Below are 20,917 nucleotides of genomic sequence, written 5' to 3'. Positions count from 1 at the left end.
TTCCCTAGCCAACTCACATGCTCTGTCTAATATTTCTCTGAAGCATGATACATAATTCAGGAGAGAAGTTTCTGAATTTTGACCCACCAATTTCCCATGAATCAATTTCAGTGGTCCCCTTACTTCATGACCAGAAACTAATTCAAAAGGACTAAAACCAGTTGATGCATTAGGAGTGTACCTAATAGCAAATAACAAGAATGGAATTCCCCTATCTGAATCTTATAGATAATCCTGACTATACACCCTCAGCATAATTTTTAAAGTTTGGTGCCATCTTTCCAAAGCCCCTTGTGACTCAGGATGATAGGCTGTTGACTTCAACTGATTTATTTCCAAACTCTTCATTACTTCCTTAAACAGCTGTGTCATGAAACTTGAACCCTGATCTGATTGCATTTCTTTAGGTAAACCATATATTGCTTCAGGAAACCTTGTAGACACATCCATTTTTGTCAGTAAATACTGATTTCCACTTTTGGTCTTATGGAGGGGTCCTACACAATCAATCATGACCCTAGTAAAAGGTTCTTCAAATGCTGGAATTGGAATTAAAGGTGCCGTCTTAATCGCTGCTTATGGTTTCCCTATCACCTTATGTTCTACAGAATTTGACTACTTCCCTATGTAATCCAGGACAATAAAAATGTTTTTGTACTTTCGCCTGTGTCTTTCTAATTCCTAAATGCCCCCCCCCCATTGGAATTTCATGAGCAATCCTCAGAATCTCATTCCTATATCCAAATAGTATTACAATCTGAAGCACCTCCCTCCAGCTTTCATTTGCTGAAACATGATAAGGACTCTACTTTGTCGTTAAAACATTACCCTTAAGGTAATTAACATTCTGGAAAACATTCTGCCTCTGTTTTTTGAGTAAGCTGTCTGATATAACTGTTTAATTTGTGAATCTTTTTTCTGTAACTCCACTAACTGTCTTGAGTTAAACACCTCAGCTGCATTGTCTTCCAGTCTTTCTTCCTGAACAACTTTATCAAACATGGTGCCATCTAATTGGACTTCCACACCTTCTCTCTGTCTTTGAACTTCCTGCCTCTTCTTGTTTCAACCTATGAGCCTGTGATCTTGTTATCTGGAATCTTGTTATCTGACAATCTGGAAACAATTCAGGATACGCTTTCCGCAACAATTCTGGCGAAAACACTTCTACAGGCTGTTCAACTATAATAGGCATCACTCAGACCTGGGACCCAGCTATATCATTACCCAGAATAGATTGAACTGCAATGGGTAATTTTTCCACTACTCCAACAATCACCTCACCCGTTTTCCACTTACTCTTTAAATTTACCTTCCACAATGGAATAGGTTTAGCATCTCCTTGAATTCCACTTATTATCACCTTTCCTGAAATACTCCCTCTGAAAAACAAACATCGCTATCCTACAACATTAAGGATTGACTAGCCCCTATATCTCTTAAAATTTTAACATCTTTACTTACTCCACCCTGTACACATGGAAAGACTTTCCCTTCACATACAAAACATTTCTGCTCCTCAGAACCCTCTTAGATAAATTGTGAACACATTCCCACTTCTTTACTTGTCACTGTTTTGTCCTGTTTTACCTGTACACAAACAACCAGTTTTCCCTGTGCCTGAACTTCAGACCCACTAATTTTACTTCCAGAACTTTTCTGTACCCCAATAATCCCAACGGATTTTCCCTGCAATTTTCAACATACTGACTTTATATGGCCAACTTTATTACAATGAAAACATCTCAATTTTCGAATGTCACTTCTAAGGTCAACAGCTTCCTTTTTATTCTGAGAAAAAACTTCCTGTGAATTTCCACTTATTCCTTCTTTTCCCTGACTACCCACCTTGCTTTCACCTTCCCACTTTCTAACCTTCTCTGATTTAAAATGGTGACAAAGAAAGGTTTAGCTCTATGAACTAACTCGTAATCATCAGCTATCCATGCTGCTTGCTTTACCGTTTCAACCTTCTGTTCCTCCACGTGAGTTCTCACTATCGAAGGAATTGAATCTTTAAACTCTTCCAAAAGAATTACTTCTCTAAGAGCTGCATATGTCATCGCTGTTTTTAATGCTCGTATCACCGGTCAAAACTACTTTGATTAACTCACTCAAACTCAATATAAGTTTGCCCAGGCTGTTTTCTTATATTCCTAAATTTCTGCCTGTATGCCTCAGGAACCAACTTATAACCACTTAAAATAGCCTTTATTTTTACACATCATAGGTCATTGACATTTCTTTTGATGGTGAAGCATAAACCTCATGCTCTACCAACAACCTGGATTGTAACAACAATGTCCAGTTTTCCTGTGGCCATTTCACCTGTTTAGCTATCTTCTCAAGTGAAATAAAGAATGCTTCAACATCTCTTTCCTCAAACTTCAGAAGAGCTTGTAGAAATTTAAATGTCTCAACACTGGGTTTTGATCTGGAAATAAATCTTTCCACACATTCTGGTGTTTCTTTTGTAACTGCCAGCAGTTTAGACTGGAATTCTTTCTCTTTCCTCCTTTTCTAACCTCGCCGTTTCTAATTCCCTTCCCTGTTTTCTTTCTATCTCCTGTCTTTCTACCTGTTACCGTAGGAATGCCCTTTCTCTTTCCTTTTCTTTTTCTGTCTCTGCCCTTCCTTTTTCTGCTGCCTCTAGTTCCAAATTTTTTTCACTTGCAACTGAATTTGAGCCCATTCCAATGAACCACCCCTTGGCAAACATTATGAAAATTATTATATCTTCCTGACAGTTGGGAAACTTGCCATTTATGCCTCATAAAGGAAATTCCATCACTTTTTTTTTTGTTATTTGTTCTTTCATGTCATTGGCAAGGCCAGAACTTGTTGCCCCATCCCTAAATGCCCTTGAACCGAGTGGCTTGCTGGGCCATTTGAGAGGGCAGTTAAGAGTCAACCATATGGCTGTGGATCTAGAGTCACATGTACTCCAGGCCAGGTAAGGACAGCAAATTCCCTTCCAGGACTGTATGGGTTTTTAACAACAATCAGTGATGGCTTCATGGTGGCCATTGCTGAGACTAGCTTTTTATAAGCTCCAGGTTTATTAATCAAATTTAAATTCTACCAGTGAGATTTGAACCCAGGTCCCCTGAACATTAGCCAGGGTCTCTGAATTACTAATCCAGCAATATTACCTCTATGCCACGGTATCCCCTTAAATTAATTTTAATTACATTATACCTGAAGGTGTAAAGACTAGACCAGTTTGGAGGATATTGAAGTTGGAAATGAATGTGTTGAATACATAGCTGTCCTGTTGTGACAAGGTATTTAATGTGTTGCAGAATCTGACAACCTGGATTACAGACTTGGGGCCATTCACTCCTTGGTACATAAGCTACCTGAGAAAAATCGGGAAATGCTGGAACCTATAATTAAACATCTAGTGAAGTAAGTACCACATGAACCAGTTGCTCAAAAGTTCTGCATAAGGATCATAACTTCTAAATGGTCCATGCTTTTGGGTTTGAGGAGATACACTTATGCTTTTGTGGTTTAAAAAAAAAAATTTGCAGAGAGGGCCTTAACTTCCTCGGGGTGGCAATCAGCTTCGGACTGTCACTCCGTGCCCAATTAGCTACTTTAAATTTCTTCCGAGCCTGTCTTGCCTCACCTTGCAACTCAGGTTGGGTGAGATCTAGGTAGCACAGCTGTCTCCAAAGCCCAGTGTCGCAGTTCAGCAGAGTCCAATTGAAGTAGGACACGGCCCCTCTTTTACCTCACGAGCTGCCATAAACCAGGTAAGTTTAAAGACCCAGTCGAAATTGACGGGCCAGGGAGATGCTGAGTGCCTAAGGTAAGTGGATAGGATTTGGGGGGTTGGGGTCGATTGGAGGTCGGTTGGGAATGATGGGGGGACGTTGCAGGCGGGTTGGTGGTGAGGTGGGGGGTGAGTGGGTTCGGGCGTGAGAGGGGGTTGAGCGGGGGCGATAGTGGTATTATCACTAGACTCGTGCTCCAGATACCCAGGATTATGCTCTGGGGACTTGGGTTCGAATCCCACCACAGCAATGATGAAATTTGAATCCAGTTAAAGATCTGGAATTAAAATGATGACCATGAAACCATTGTTGATTGTTGTAAAAACCCATCTGGATCACTAATGTCCTTTAGGGAAGGAAATCTGCTGTCCTTACCTGGTCTGGCCTACATGTGACTCCAGACCCAAAGTAATGTGGTTGACTCTTAAATGCCCTCTGAAATGGCCTAGCAAGCCACTCAGTTCTCAAGGGCAATTAGAAGTGGGCAATAATTGCTGGCCCAGCCAGCGATGCCCACATCTCATGAATGAATTTAAAAAAAACATCCGGGGCAGGAGGTGGGGAGAGTTGTGGGGGGTGTCAGCAATGGAGGCTTGGAGAGGGTGTTATACATCGGGGGCATATGGGGTGGTCAGACATCAGGGGTGGGGTGGGGTGGGGGAGGGGGGTTAGACGTCTGGGTATGGGGGTGCTGGCACCGGAGGGGGATGGGGGGGTTCGGACATTGGGGGGTGAGTCAGACATTGGGGAGGCATTGTGTTTATGTAACATAACCCGAAGTTTGCAATTTAAATGGTTCCCAGAGCAGGGCAATTGCCCAAAGGAAGTTAACAATTGCTGTGTAAACGCTGACCTTTGAAATTCTGAGAGGGCTTCCCCCACATCCTTGGGGCTTCCCCCACATCTTTGGGGGTACCGTCCCCAAATTCGAAGCTAGGGAGCTCAGAAGTCATGGCCCAAAATGTGTAGCGCAGATCCCAGCTATTAGGCCCGTTTTAGTCTCTGCCTTTTCTTCCCAGTTTTATTTGTATTTTTATTTGTATTTTTATTTTATTTGTATTTGTTGCTTGGTCTGTACAGATGCACTTGTGTCCTATCTCCAATGAGTACCAGTGGATGTCCAGCTGTTATTGGGGCAGTGGGGGTGGTCATCAAACCCATTCCAGCCTACATTGTTACAATCGCCATGGGGAACCACAAACCAAAATAACCATGATTATCAAATGATCCCCAAATGAAGAAATTAAAAAGGTCTAAAACTCAGAAAGCTGTGTGAATAGCTTGGAGATGCTAAAGAGCTAGGTGGCTTCCCAGAAGTGGCCAAACTGTGAACCGAGATGTTATTTGTCTGTCAATTAAAAAGGAACTCTGGAAAGCTACATCATCAGCACAGTCATGACCCGAGGAAGAGGGATTATTGAAGTGTGCCTCGCTGATGATCAACAAGATATCAACAAGATTTCACTTTTTGTAACTTTTGTCACTTTTACTTCACATCAATTCTGATTAGTATTAAATCAAACATAAATTAACAGGGAATTGACACCAAATAAAAAGATAAATTTCACTTTAAGTAGTCGATACAACAAAGATACATCTTACACAGCCACCAGCAGCATTCCCCTTCAGCATTGTGTGGCATTACATGGTTACACATTTCCACAATATGCTGTTCTTTATTCACACAGGGTAAGTCAGTGGTCCTTTCTTGTGAAACAGATTTTCACTTTTGAGTTTTACAGGTACAATTATCATCAGCGAGGCACACTCCTACAATCCCTCTCTTCCTCGGGTCATGACTGTCCTGATGGTGTAGCTTTCCAGAGTGCCTTTTTAATTGACAAACAAGTAACATCTCGGTTCACAGTTTGGCCACTTCTGGGAAGTGACCTAGCTCTTTAGCATCTCTGAGCTATTCACACAGCTTTCTGAGTTTTAGACCTTTTTAACCAGCTCGTATAGTATCTGTAAGAGCTCCATTCTCCTTTTCTGCCAAACGGAAAAACTGACCTTTGCCTGAGAGTGATTTGCTGCTACTTCTCTCAAGAATGCGGTGGGTTCCTCTTTCATCTCTGTATCTGCTTTCTCTTTTTGCCTTCACCCACTAGCTCCTCTGCTTGAAGCTCTCCTTTGTATCTGCATCTTTCCTTTGTATCTGGCCACAGGGTATCTGTATCTTAACTTCCTGTTGGTACTGCTTCCAGGTCCAGGGTTGGCGGGTCATATGGACCAGCATTTCTTAGTATCCCAGAATGGTGCAAATGATCCCTTTACAATTAATGCAACTCTTAAAAGGGTTTTTCAAACATCCTTGTAAACAATTACAGATTCCACAGACTTTTAAAGAAATTACAACTTTCCTTTACCTTACTGCTTCTGGGTCAAAGGTGGTCACAATATTTGCACTTGTACTATTCTGTATCCAGCTCAGGAAGTTAAGTACACTACCCAATGGCTGAGCTCTAGACTAGGGGTTATAACTAGGACAATCCTAGTCTGTAGGACCTAGTTGTGCACCAGCCAGTGTATTTGCCATCTGAACTATGCAATCTGTTCCCTCTCTGCTCCATACCCTTCTGGTTGTTCTGGTTTTTGTCTTCACTTTTTGTTTTGCTACCTGAGTCTTACCATGCTGCAGATGTCCTTATCTGAAGAATCGGGTGGGAAATCTGCTCCCATTTTTCTGCTGGTGCTGCTGTATAGCTGGCCGTGGTGGGAGAGAGTGACAGGTATACGTGATTGAACCAACTTCCATTCCAGTGCACAATTCAAATTTCAAACATGAAGGGAGAAGTGGAACTTACCAGCATGGAAGTTTGTCCTCCTGTACCACCTCTTTGTCCCATTTCTAGGCTATGGTTATACTTTTATATAGTTAAATGGAGGTTATGTACTTGCCATTCTCAGAGAGGGCAAAGCGTTGACTTTGTAATGCACTGGTGCCGATGGTGTCTGAAAAAAGTAATTTCACCTGATTCTTCCTCATAGCAAACCTCTGATGCCTGAAGTATTGAGGCGTTGATGAGTTTCGATATTGTCATGATCGCCAAAGTCTTTATTTTTAAAGTATCAATTCAGTTCCTTTGTGGTTCTTGTGCTATAAACTAGAGTGAGAAGGACGTAGTCATGTCCATTCTGTGACAATGTCACTTTTTGGATGATTATTCCAATGCCCCCATGTAGAGTAACTTTCCCTTCTCTGGTCTTCTATCCAGTTTTTGTATTTTGTCCATTCATTCTGGGGATGTGGGTGTCTGACAAAGCTGGCATTTATTGCTTATCCCTGGTTGATGATACAACTGAGTTGCTTATTAGGCCATTCAGGAGTCAACTATAATAGTGTGGGATTGGAGTAACATGCTGGCCAGTCTGAGCAAGGACAGCAGATTTCCTTCCCGAAAGGGTATTAGAGAAGCAGTTGGGATTTTATAGTAATCCAACAGCTTTGTGGTCACTCATACTGATAGCAGCTTTTTAAAACCAAATTTTCAACCTGCCATGGTGGGATTTGAACTCATGATTATTGACCTATGGCTAACTAGTTCAGTAGCAGAGCCAGTACCTTGTGCAGACAACTTAAATCCTGTGGTTGATGACCCAGATGGAATGCATCCCCTGATGAGGTGTTAGAAGTGGGCTGAAGTGAAGGATGTACTCGTTTTGCTCTTGCCATATCAGCTAATGATGCCATTCTGTGTTTGTGCAGCGTTTGTAGCCACAATAAGGAGAACCTGATGACAGCTTTTAACATGGGGGTGATATTTGGACCAACGTTAATGAGAGCGCAAGAAGATACAGTTGCGGCCATGATAAACATCAAGTTTCAGAACATTGTCGTGGAAATCTTGATTGAGCATTATGAAAAGGTAAAGTCCAATCCACTCCATTTGGGAACTTTTATTTTTGCACCAAAAGCAGAAGGACTGTATGAAAGTTTACCACTGTTTATGGTGCTGTTAATGCAGGCTAGAAATTCTAGAGAGCTGATTCCATAAGAGGAATTATAGTAATGTTGGAGATTGTTTAGTCAATCAAATAGTTAGTGTAAGTAAGAAAATAATTTTTATCGTGTATTCTCTCTTGATAACCAAATGAATAGCAATGCTCCTAACTGTAGCTAAATGGCTAATAACAATACTAAGCCATACAAACCAGAAAGCCCTACATTTCACAACAGCTTCAAATTTGGGGCAGTGGTTGAGGTGTGAGGGGAAGAAATAGTGGCTTGGGCTTCAATTCTTGATTATTCATCTGACTGCAAAGTGCTTATATGTATGGGAAAGTGAGCACCTGAGAGGGTCGGTGAAGAGGGGGTTGGGGGGCACGACGAAAGACAGAGACAATGCACAGTCAGATATCTTGCTTGAGCTTTGTTACCCTTGTATTCATGTCCTCTAATTCTGCAGCTGCAGTCAAATGAGGTCTATGTAATCCATTGTTCTATAACACAAGAACTGGCTAATTTAAAGATTATTTTTCCCACGTGGTGCCAGTTGTTAAACAGGGTTGCTAAGGAATTTGTCAATTATGCTGTATGACCAGAAACTAACAGAACGAAAGATTTTCTTTTATTTATTTCACCTTTCACAGCCTCAAGACATCTCAGAGAGCTTTCCAGCCAATGAAATATAGTCACTGTTAGAGGAAACATGGCAACTAAGTTGCACACAGCAAGGACCCATTATAAAATATCAGATCATCTGTTTTTAATGATGTTGGTTGAGGGATGAAAAATTTGGCAACGTAATTGGTAGTAAACTCTCCGACTTTTCAAATTGTGCTTTGGAATTTTCCATGCCCAACTAAGAGGACGATGTGGCCTTGGTTTTAATGCTTCCTCCGAAAATCAGCACCTTCGGCAGTGCAGCAACCCCTCAGCGTTGAATTGGAATATCAGTCTAGATTATGTGCTCAAATCTCTGGAATGGTACTGGAATGCACAGCCTTTTGGCTCTAGCAAGTGTTACCACTGAGCCACAATTTACAGATTCATAAGGTTACACCCTGTGGAGACCATTCTCATTTTTCTTCATTTGATTTAATAGTTTTTCTCTTGCTATCCATGTAATAAAACACATGGCTGGAACTTGGCACATCCGCTACACAGGACTGTAAAAAACATGAACTGGCCCTATAACAACATGGTGTCAACCCACATCCTAAGACATTACAGGACTGAAGCTCCACTCTGCCTCTCTTATATCAAGATTCATTTTGAAAACGTGTGCTGTGATATCAGGACGCCTTATTAAAGATCAAACTATTAGAACTGCTGTGATCTTTGAATAAATACATTTAAATATAAATCTAGTGAACAGTGAACCCTGATGACCCTGTTGATTTGGTTGAATTGGCCTAGTTAAGTTATTGAACCTGATGGCAAGAGGGAGCTGGATTAATGCACTGTGTAAACTGAAACTTGTGTTAATGATTTGTACAAACCCAGCTCCCTCTCGCTGTGTGGCTCAGTAATTCCTCACAGTCAGCAACCTGTGCTAATGACTTTACTGTTGCTGTTGTTAATCTACTGCTCTCGTGATATAGAACTGGGAATCTCTTCCCTCTTCCCTGCTGGATCATTTGCATCTGGAATTTCCTCGGTTCTGCCCCCGATCTCCCGTTGTGTCTGCAGAGAAAATTTGTCCTGTTGAGGCTACAACCGGAGATTGGGGAAAGCCTGTGGAAATTCTACCCGTTTTTTAAGTGAAAGCCTTCGAAGAAATAAGCAGAAGGAAAGATAGTGGATTTTAGAAATGGATTCTGGAAATATGTCTCCATTTTGTTCCAATTTTTCAGATATTTCAGTTCCCACCAGAGGAGAATGCTGCTCCTCCAGTACCGCCTCCCAGAGCTGCGCCCAGGAAACGCCAGCCAATCACCATCTCCAAACGTCCTGCCCGGCCTCGGCCTAACCTCAACTCTCCCCTTTCTGAGGATGTGGAAGGTCAGTATCTGTTTGATTGCTTGCACACAGCCTGCTTAAAGCAACACGATGTCATGAAGCCTACCTTTGCTTGCATGTTGTGGTGTGACTGATGATTTTATGTACAAGGCAGCACAAAGGTTTTATGTTTGTTGTGGGGAGAGTGAGAGAAGGAAGAGGCTGGTCCTGCTATTTGGTCTGCATGGTCTTGTCCTGCTTAAAATGCATCCTTTCCTTTCTCCTCTCCTCTCATATAAATGCAGTTACTCTTGTACAGCTTCATGGGTGTCAGAACACCTCTTTCACTTCATCCAAGTGCCTGTCATTTGTCCTTTTTTTTAATCCTTTCATGGGAGGTGAGCATCACTGGCTATGCCAGCACTTGTGTCCCAAGCTCAGTTACCCTGGAGAAGATGGTGGTGTGCTGTCTTCCTGAACTGCTGCAGGCTATCTGGTGTAGGTACACCCACGTTGCTGTTAGGAAGGGAATTCTAGGATTTTGTCCCAGCAACTGTGAAGGGATGGTGATAAAGTTCCAAGTCAGGATGGTGTTTGGCTTAGAGGGTAATTTGCAAGTGGTAATGTTCCCATGTGTCTGCTGCCCTTGTCCTTTTACAAGGTAGGATTGAAGTTTGAAAGGTGCTGTTGGAGGAGGCATGGTGAGTTACTGCAGTGTATCTTGTAGATGCTACACACTGTTGCCACTCTTTACTGGTGCTAGCGGGGTTGAATGTTCAGGGCAGGGGACAGGCAGCTGATCAAGTGGGCTGCTTTGTCTTGGATGGTGTCAAGCTTCTTGAGTGTTGTGGGAGCTTCACTTATCTAGGTAAGTGGAGAGTATTCCATCATACGCCTAACTTGTGCCTTCTAGATGTTGGACAGACTTTGGGGAGTCAGGAGGTGAGCTGCTTTAGTAGCCACAGTATTTATGTGGCTGGTCCAGTTCAATTTCTGGTCAGTGGTAAGCTGCGGAATGTTGATGTGTGAACTTGCACAGTTCTGGCCAGCTGTTGATTTGTGGTGAACTTCGTTTTAGCCGATCCTGCTCACTCCTAATGCCCAGCAATTGCTGAGGTGTTTTCTCTGTTATTTGTCTCTTGCTTATGGCCTCTGAGGCACCAACTGCTAACTAGTTGTGATTAGCTAACTCAGCAAGACCAGGAATTAGACCACAGGGGAACTGGTGTCTTTGAGCCTATCACCAGAGCAATGCATTTCACATTCAAAATCTGAACCCATCGACTTAAGTCACTAAATCCATTTCTTACATAGCACTTTAAGGGATAGAGCTGCACAGTGGAATGGTTTAAACCAATTTCCATAAGGATTGTTTGATGTTTATAAATTTCATGTTCCAGATCCCATGGCTTTCCCGACTGACCACTTCGCCTTTTTTCCCTAAACATTTGAAGATTTATTATAATACATGTATAATCCCACTCTCAGTCAAGTCACCATACTCTCTGTGTCCATCCTCCTGTCTGTCACTCTTGCTTGCATGCCCCCTTTTCATACACTTCTTCACAGTGTTCTCCAATTCCAGATTGTGAATCCATTTTATCTGGAAAACCGAGGCAAACAGGAAGGAGCATGAATAGTTGTATTAGATTTCTGCCCTGCTCTCCTCAACCCCAGCTTATGTCTTGTGGAGCATTTAAGGCACATACTACAACATGTGCATGAAACATTTGCTTTACAATGAATACATAACTTCATAAAATTATATCTTAGACTGCCACTCCACACCAATTTTATAAAAGTCTGCAATTGAGGATAGGGTGAATGGACGCCTTGAAAATTTTCATCAGATTTGAAAGAACCAACATAGATTGGTAAAGACTATGCCATGCCTGATGAATCTGGTTAAATTTTTTGAAGAGGTGACTAAAATATTGGATGGGGGAATGTCCATGAATGTTAGTTTACATGGACTTCCGGAAGGCGTTCCACAAACATTGAGCCAAAAAAGATATTCTGCCTACCACACAAATGAGTATTGCAGTAGATGAATTTCAGTGCTGGTATGAAACTAGGTTTGTAGGCCGTATGTCCCAGTGATTAGTGGATCGTATCAAACAGCATGTCCCTTTGGCTCAAAAACAGAAAATGCTGGAAAAACTCAGCAGGTCTGACAGCGTGGCAACGTCTTGACAACCAGCCAACCAATCAGCATCCTTTTCTCATGCAGTATGAATGGTTACTCCCTTTGAAATTTGGCATTCTTGAATCTGTCCAGATGAATGCAAGGCGAAAAGCTTCGACAGCATATCTGTTTTTCTCAGTAATACTCGAGTTCTGTACTCCCAAGTGCTTAGAATGCATTTCATAAAGTTCCTCATAAGGAACTGTTAACTAAACTTAAAGTTGAAGCTCAGAACTGAAAACAAATTATCGATCTGATTTAGAAATTGGCTGGGCGGAAGGGAGACAGAATGTTGGTATAATGGGCAGGTACTCTCATTGGCTGGTTGTGTCCAGTGGTGTCCCACAAGGATCTGTATTGAGGCCTCAACTATTCCCTGTGTTTATTAATGACTCTAATGGAATAGAAAGCCAGATGTCAAAATTTGCTGGTAACACAAATATAGGCTGTATTGTAAGCAGTGTAGCTGGAAGCATAAAATTATAAAGAGGTATTGATAGATTCAATGAATGGGAAATGTGTGGCAAAAGGATTTCTGTGTAGACAGATATGATTTAATCCACCTTGGGCCTATAAAGGATAGAATGAGGTACTTTCTAAATGGTGAAAAGTTAGAAACAGTGGAGGTCCAGGTACAAAGATCATTAAAATGTCATAAACAGGTACAGAAAATAACCAAAAAGGCTGATGGAATGCTGACCTTTATATCTAAAATACTACAACACAAAGTGATAGAAGTCATGTTTCAATTATACAAAAATCTGGTTTGACCACATCTGGACTACTATGAGCAGTTCTGGGCCAGACCTTAGGGAGGATGTATTTGCCCTTGGAGCGCATGTAGCATAGATTTACCAGAATGACACCTGGATTCCTAGGGTTAAATTATAAAAATAAATTGCATACATTAGGGTGGTATGCCTGGGAATTTAGAAGATTAAGGGGTGCTTTGATCAAAATTTTCAAGGTATTAAGGGGAACTGATGTGGTAGGTAAAGTGAAATTATCTCCATTGGTTGGGGAGTCTAGATCCAGGGGCATAATCTAATAAGGTTCTATAAAAGTCAGAAGTGGCCCCTATGGAATGATGTATTCTTTGGATATTCTTTCTGAAACCTTTGACAAAGTTATTAGACCTAGTAATTTACAGTTAGGAGAAAGATTTCTCTTTGCCTCCCCCCCCCGCCCCTCTCACCCCAACCACCTCTCCCAAAAGCAGAAACTTTGCCCTAGGAACTGCCTCATGACAGGATCAGATTGCCAAGGAGATGACCTGCTTTAGAACATTCCATAAATTGAACTTCAAACTATGCCACCCTTCAGCTACTTCATCTGTCATTCACTGACCAGCTCCAGTTCCTTGCTCAGCGTGATGATAACTTCCTACTCCATTGCTAGGAAACCCCCAAAAGTAAAGTCACATTGAGTATATCCAGCAATTTTTTTAAAAAATTCTATTATATACAATATTAAATTGCTATATAAAGCAAGTCAAGGCTATTATTTCACAAGAAGTCTTTTTAGACCAGAGGTCGTATAGTGGAAATAAAAACAAAATAGAAATATCAGGAATTGGAAAGAACGTCATACAAAGTGGGGAAAATGTTTGGAATAATTTTCCAGTTCAACTGGAAAGGACGCTAGGCTGGGGGAACTGAAATGCTAGAGGGATCAAATGGTCTTTACATTTCACACTCAGGTTACTGTGAGCTGCAAAGAGGCATCGGGCCATTTAACTTGCTGATCAATGCATTTCTAATATTTGTTTAGGGACCTCATCACTTGCATTCTGGTTCAGTGGGTAATTGTGTTGCCCTTCATGTTGTTGACTCCTAGCAGATCAGGAAAAAGCTAGGCTTGATCTCTTCGCACAGATTTAAATTATCTCATCCAGGCAGCAGAAGGGTATGGTTTAAATAAAGCTGGAAAAAAGTCAGCCAGATTTCTACCTCATACCTACTGGGTGAGCCAGCTGGGAAATACATGGATGTAGATATTGCGTGAGGACAGGAGGAAATGTTTTTTCCCCCCTGAGTTGAATAGCTCATTGATATTCAGTGTCTAGGATTACACCCAATATTGACCTGGAGAGAGGTACAAGATGGCAGCCAGTGCCCAGTTTTACGTTTTTATGGAGTTGACATGACAACCAAGGGCTATTTGGACATGATGTTTTTTCATAAAATTCATGGTAACACCACATTAACCTGTCTGACAGTTTAGTTTCCATTTGTAACTAAAATTAACACTCTAGCATATTTACCCACTGAGCCATTAGCCTCTGAGATGAAGAATTCTAGCTAACCATTCTAAGCAGTGAACTTATTAGTTAACTGTTAGACAATGGATGAATACTGCAACATATGCTCACTGCACTCCTTCCTTCATTCTGCTCAACCAATGCCCCATCGGTAATCTCAAATGGGAGGCATTTGGAAAGTGAACTGCTACTTCCCACTTGGACTTTGTCCTACCATTTCAATGGGTTTTGAATAAAAATTAAGCCCCCAGGCATCTATGTGAAGTGATGTGGCCCCAGCATTGAGCTGCCCACATTACCCCTTGCCCTTTCTTTCATATAGTTAATCAACAACTATGCTGAGGGACTTGAGGTGGTTAACTAGATCCTGCATCTGATTCTTGCATTCTGTGATGTTGAAACAGGGCTGTGCTTTTGTCTTTGATTTGTTTGCACAGATTTTATTCTATTAACCAGACACATATCGGCCGGCAGCGCTGGACGACGCTTTTATGGCGTTGATCATTATACGTGTCTGAAGCTCTCGCCGCTTGGCGCCAGCGCTTGTCTCTTTTGTGAGACCAGTGGTGTCTGGTTTGATCAATTGCTTGCAGCTGTTAGCTGGATAAACTATCAAAATCCCTGTTTTCCCTTTTTTTTTTATAGGGTTCTGCAATTTAACTACACAGTCTTTGGGTTGGAATCCGAATTACAGGGTTGGCATTAAAGGACTTTTATTCAGTGGGCATGTGTTAATGAGAGACGCCTACTGTTTTTTGTTTTGAATCTTTTTCCATTCGTGGTGAACATATGCAGTTGCATTCCTTGAAGGACACTGGAGTACCTCACATTTTTGGAAGCCTCTTCCTCTATACAGTGTCAGTGGGGTGGGGTGTGGGTAGTGGATAAAATCTTGTGGCATTCTCTTAATATCTCATGGTAACGACTGTGAAACGTAAAGACCATATGAAACTCTGAAATGTACCCCTCTAGTGTTTCAGTTCTCTCAGCCTAGCGTCCTTCTATACACTTTGAATATCACTAAATTCTCCATCTCTATCCTGTTGAACTGGACAATTATTCCAAACGTTTTCCACCCTTTGTGTGAAGTTCTTTCCGATTCCTGATTCTTTTAATTTTTTACTTTCCAACATATGACCTCTGGTCTAACCAGCCTGGCTCAGTGTGAAATAATAACCTGGACTTAAATAAAATATTAAATTATTATATAAAGTAACATAAATAAAAACAGAAAATGCTGAAAATACTCAGCAGGTTTGGCAGCATCTGTGGAGAGAGAAACAGAGTTAAGGTTTGAGATCAATGACCTTGCATCAGATCCTGAAAATGGTCACAGATCTCAAACCTTAACCCTGTTTCCCTCTCTACAGATGCTGCCTGACCTGTTGAGTGTTTCCAGCCTTTTTTGTTTTTATTTCAGATCTGCAGTATTTTGCTTTTGTAATATTTGATGTACTTCTCCAGGATCCTTAAATGTCTTCCCTCTAGGCCAAAAGGATTGAGCTTTTTCAAGCTTTCCTTGTATAGAAGGTGGGGTAGTCTTGATTTGGAAAGGGAAATGGTCTGTATCCTGGCTGAGCTGTGCTCACAAATTATCATTTGCTTGAAATATCTGGGTACAAATGACTAAAGAATCTGAAATATTTGAGGCCAGTTAAACCCATCACCCCATATAACTTTGGATTGATGCTGCCTCTGTCAAATTAGGAATATGTTTAAAGTGAAACTTTCACTTGTTACTTCTGCTTCACACTTTCTCATTTCTCATTCTACATGTAAACCGTCTTCAACGATTTTGACTGACTGACCTTTAGAATTGCAAGAGTCTTGCATCAAGCATATGGACCATCCCTAGCATTTCAGTCACAACCCTGGTCTTGTTCTATTGGTAACCTTTTTTTGGGGGTGAGGGGGAGGGGCGTGAGTCAGGGGAAATGGGAAATGTGGTTTGATATATGCAGAAACACCTGTTTTGAGTCTCCAAACCAAACCTTATAAAAATCTGTCCCACTTTCAGACTTCAAGTTGCCCAGAATAATGTGTTCACTTCATTTAGGTAAATCGGGCACCTCCTTGTTGAGGAAGGGAAAAGACTTCGGGAGCCCAAAAGTGCTTGAGCTTAACCAGTTAAAACCAGTACTGTCCAAATTGGAAACACTGGTAACCTTTTCTGCTGCTTGCCCAATGAGGACCACGTTACCAGTTGGGGCTTTGGCTTTGCAGGGACATCTGGAGCTACATGGGAAGATCCTCAGAACTGAGTGGCCAGTTTAGTCCACCAGGTTTCATTCATGATCCTGACTGGCTTGTCAACTATCAACAGTAGCCTGGAGGTAATTGGCTTCAACAAAAGGTTGACTGCCAAGGCAGGCATGTTACCTGAGTGCCAGTTTAGCTTTCAAGAGACCCTACTTACAATGATCATTGCTCCTTTAAAATTCCTCTCTTATTTCACCTTCTTAAAAAATGGCCTCTTGTATAATTGCCCCATTCTCTGCACCCTCACAATGTTGAGACCAAACTGGAATTACTCTCTTTCTCTCCCTGTGTCAAGATTTTAAAACCCAGAATGAGTGTTAGCCAACAACTAATAACTTGCTTTCTGGCCCCAAGCCTCTTATGATTTTCAACCTTGCTGGTAACTGGTCCTCTGGCCCTTGGCACTTCACAAAATTTATTAATATTCATTTTTAAAAAAACAATATGATAGGCTTTCCTTTAACTGGCTGTCTTTTACACTATAGGGCAGCTCAGATCAGCTCTGTGCACAATTGGATTTTCTCTGCTGTGGATAGCCTGCGTTAATTTTTAATTCTTTCATGAGATGTGCATGTTGCCAACAAGGCCAGCATTTGTTGCCCATCCCTAATTGCTATTGAACCAAGTGCCTTGCTAGGCCATTTCAGAGGGCTTTTAAGAGTCAACCACATTGCTGTGGGCCTGGAGTCACGTGTAGATCAGACCAGGTACAAGCAATGGATTTCCTTCCCCTAAAGCACATTAGTGAACCAGATGGGTTTTTATGACAATTGATGGGAGTTTCATGGTCACCATTACTGAGACTAGCTTTCAATTTCAAGTTTACTAATTGAATTCAAATTCCACCAGCTGCTGTGGTGGGATTTGAACCTAGATCTCCAAAGCATTTGCCTGGGCCTCCGGATTACTGGTGCAGTGACATTATCACTACGTCACTGCCTGAGTGTGCAGGGATGGTGCAGAAATATTGCCAAGCCCCCTCAGGTTTTCCAGTTTGAAATGTAAATTTGCAATGCTGCCACAATTGTCACTTGCCTGTAATGAGTAGAGTATCACAGTTGTTTATTCCAGAACTGTGTCCATTTCAAAAAGTGGGTTCTGCACTCACCGTATTTCTATAACTGTTTCAGCCAATACATTTTTTTCATCAACATAACATTTTTTTATAATCTGGGGTGACTGTGTTAATTTATAATGGAGGGGAGGGCGCTATAATGTAGACAGATCTTTTTGCAATTGAGGTCAGTGTCCGGAATACACTCCAACAATGTGCACTGATCTGAATTTGTATTTGGAGAGATGTGTTTACCATTTGGACATCGCCCAACTTGCCTTGTGGGATAATCCTGATATTTCTCCCACAGGTTTAAAGGGGCAGGGTTTAAGCAAATAGCTCTCAATTGTTTTGAAATCAGTGAGATGTAATGAGATGAATCTCCCCCAAAGCAGTTCTGACAGACTCCTGTGCAGGAAATTTCTGACCCACTTTTTTTTCAAATTGACTTGGTATTTGCAGTGACTGACTGATATTCTCGCATACAGAGGGACACTTGCCTGTTGAAAGGCATGCATGCTGCCACATGAACATCTATCTACATTACATTGCTTATCCTCTTTGGAGGTGCTTGTTCCTTTTGGAGGCCAGACCTAATGTCACTTAACCTTTGATAATTCAGCAAGACTTGCATCCAGTTGATGTGTGGGCAAAATACTGAGTTCTGTGCTCTATTCGGTAATGAATTCAATCACTCATGGGGCATTGTTGGGAAAGAAGGAAGGAGGTTGGATCTAAATAACTATTAATGAAGTCACTGAAAAGTAATAGAGTCTGTACACATTAGCTACAAGGTATCACTTTAAAAAAGGCAGTGTAAGGCCTATCCTGCATGGTTTACATGACTGATGCTCCCTATTACCCAACATCGAGAATGTGAAAGAGCTAACAGCTTCCTAGATGTTTTCTGCAGCTGATCTCAGTCTAGTTTTTATTTGATGAAAATCTATTAAGTAGATTGGTGCTATCAGTGGGTCTGCAAATGAATCTAATGTACTTCCATAGCTTCTGGCTTTCATGGTAAAGATGCTGTGGCAACCTGTTCCAACATCCCACATGATGCTTATTCAGGCAGTGCTGTTCATTTGGGGATGCTACTACAATCCACCCAGACACCGAGATCACAGACCAGTTGCATCTTTTTAAAGATATTTTTGGAATATTACCAGATCCAGTTACCCTAACTCGTGGCTGATTACATTTCCCATCTCTCTCTGGGTATAAAACTCATTCAGTTGATTTAATTTGGGGTTTATCCTAAATGCAAGCACTGATCAAATCCTATAAAATCCTTCCTCTTTGAAGGGAATGTTTGGAGCATGGCTTCAGGAGAGAGTGTGGATATAGATCCACAATAACTAACTGGCTGTAAATATATGCAACCAGCAACTGATTCCAGCAGAGTGTGGATAGCAGTCATCTGCTGATCAGGAGGTGCTGCTCACTCAGTTTGCAGTAAAATAGTTAATTCTCTTGCACCTTTTTTGTTGACCACCTTTGTGCCTTTAAAGAAGAAAACAGAGATAAAGTTTTTGTAAAGAAATAATCTCTTCCTTTGCAGATGATGCAGGAAGCACAAATCACAATGCCAGTGGTGCCAATAGTCCAGAGACAGGTGGTGTGGGCTCCCTATCAGGCCCTGTACCACTGCAGCGAATGACTAGACCGAGTGTGGGCAGCCCAAGGGTGCCAGAAACTGAATCTCCTCTTCGGCAGGCTGTGGGTAACCAGAATTGGCGGCCGTTCTCGGAGACAGAAGTGGGACGGCTTGCACCGAAAATGAAAGATGGAGGTCTGAAGCTTGCACCAAAGTCTGTAAATGGGGTGCCACAGTCTGATCGGGCCAATGCCAGTGCCTCTCGAGCATCTTCCTTTCGCTCAAATCCTACTTCTTCCAAGATGGTTTACACTGAAGATGGTAAATGCACTTGATATAATTTAGAGCAGAGAATGGCATGGAATATTAATATTGCAACCTCTCCTCGCATGCTGGTACAATAGAGTGTTTTTCTTCTCCAAGTCTGTCCTATTTATTTCACCATTTTAATGTGAATTGAGGCTCATCAAAATCAATTGTATCAAAAGGGGCCTTCACTAGATTTTATTTCAGTGGATTGCTTTTGCTCTTAATTCCAGCAATCAAAATAGATGGTACGGGCTTCAGGAATTGTGTAACGACATACTTCTATACATTTTTTATTTTAAAAAGGAGGGTCATAGCTAACAGAGAGCAGGATCCGGGGCAATGTTATCTAATGGATTGGCCACGATCCATGTGGAAAGTTGGGAATCCAGATGTGCCTAACTGCACGTCAAAAATGAGTAATAAATACCATCATTGGCATGTGATCTCAATACTCATTCACATAGCATTCGCATGTATATTTTAACTTTTTTTTAATGTATTTGTTGGTAAAACGTGAAGCTCAGCATGCAGTGTTTTTTGTGTGCTTAACTTCCTTGGTTATCTGCCAAAATGGTGCGTAACACAGGTGAAAGTACATCTGCTCCATGGAAACGCTAACAATATATGGAGTGGGGAACTATCTTTGTGGGTAGCTCAACCAATCGACTAACTACTTGAGGCCAGCAGAGTAAAGCAACTTGGCCAATAACGGAATGCAAGGTACGTCGTGGCAAAGGCCAATCAGAACCCAATTATTCTGGGTGGAGAGCAATAAGGGTGGATCTGGGAAGGTGGGGATGCATGAAAAACAGAGGGTGTGGGTGGGTGGAGAATGGAGGGTGGGGATGGATGCGGGTCTGGTGCTGCTCTTGTTGCGAGTCAATGAACTCAGCAGTCACTCTGATTAAAATGAAGCGTTGCTCGCAGCTGTTGGACAAAAACCTAGGAAGTGCGCTAAAATGTGGTGGTGTCCGATAAATTAATGCTAAAATTTCAAACTTTGAAAGGAAAAAAGACTGCAAAACACCCCAGTGTTGACCATGGATGTTTACGCAAACATATCAGTGAAATATATTTACTAGCATTGTGTTCAAGGCATTTCCACTAGGATTAGTGCATGTGGGTAAAATGGTATTGTGTAATTACACCTGTGGTTACAATTTCTACTGCAGAATACTGATCTAAGGCTAATTAAAAAAAAAATACCCTTTTTACTACCATACTAGGTTACACACCACACCTCCAAAAAGAGCTACATGCTCAAACCCAACAGGTCAACACTTCACAATTCAGATTTATTGCCTTTGATTTTTTTTTTTTACTTTTCTAGATAACTGATCCCATTAAGGCTGTCTGCTCAATTCATGAACTGTGACCCCAGTAAATCCCCACTGCCACAATGAAAAGCCTCATGCATGGGCATGAGGTTTGGTTCATACAGATTAGAGTTTTAAAATTTGCTGCCGGTTTGAGGTTTCTAGTTCCCATTTAAGATCCAAGAGCCGAATACACAAAAATAAATTAAGAACAAAACCTTTCGTGCTCAAATCGTGACCTAAGGAGCTTGTCGGCAACTCCTCAAATTAGCCATGG

The 20,917-nt window shown here is 41.5% G+C and overlaps 1 protein-coding gene across 5 annotated transcripts in view; it reads left to right on the top strand.

Moving 5' to 3' along the window:
* ophn1 (oligophrenin 1) overlaps positions 1 to 20,917 on the top strand; it is a 235,478-nt gene that overhangs the window by 170,386 nt on the left and 44,175 nt on the right. For 4 of the 5 annotated variants that reach the window (XM_041195078.1, XM_041195079.1, XM_041195077.1 and 1 more), the window contains 4 exons: positions 3,303 to 3,408; positions 7,486 to 7,645; positions 9,576 to 9,723; positions 18,980 to 19,336. In XM_041195078.1, the coding sequence (XP_041051012.1) occupies positions 3,303 to 3,408; positions 7,486 to 7,645; positions 9,576 to 9,723; positions 18,980 to 19,336 (771 nt within the window). The remainder of the gene's footprint in view (positions 1 to 3,302; positions 3,409 to 7,485; positions 7,646 to 9,575; positions 9,724 to 18,979; positions 19,337 to 20,917) is intronic. The other variant, XM_041195080.1, reaches the window with a different exon arrangement.

The sequence above is a fragment of the Carcharodon carcharias genome, chromosome 9 (assembly GCF_017639515.1).
Source record: "Carcharodon carcharias isolate sCarCar2 chromosome 9, sCarCar2.pri, whole genome shotgun sequence".
NCBI classification, from domain to species: Eukaryota; Metazoa; Chordata; class Chondrichthyes; order Lamniformes; family Lamnidae; genus Carcharodon; species Carcharodon carcharias.
The sequence above is the reverse complement of the archived record's forward strand: the minus strand, read 5'-3'. Positions and strand labels throughout refer to the sequence as shown.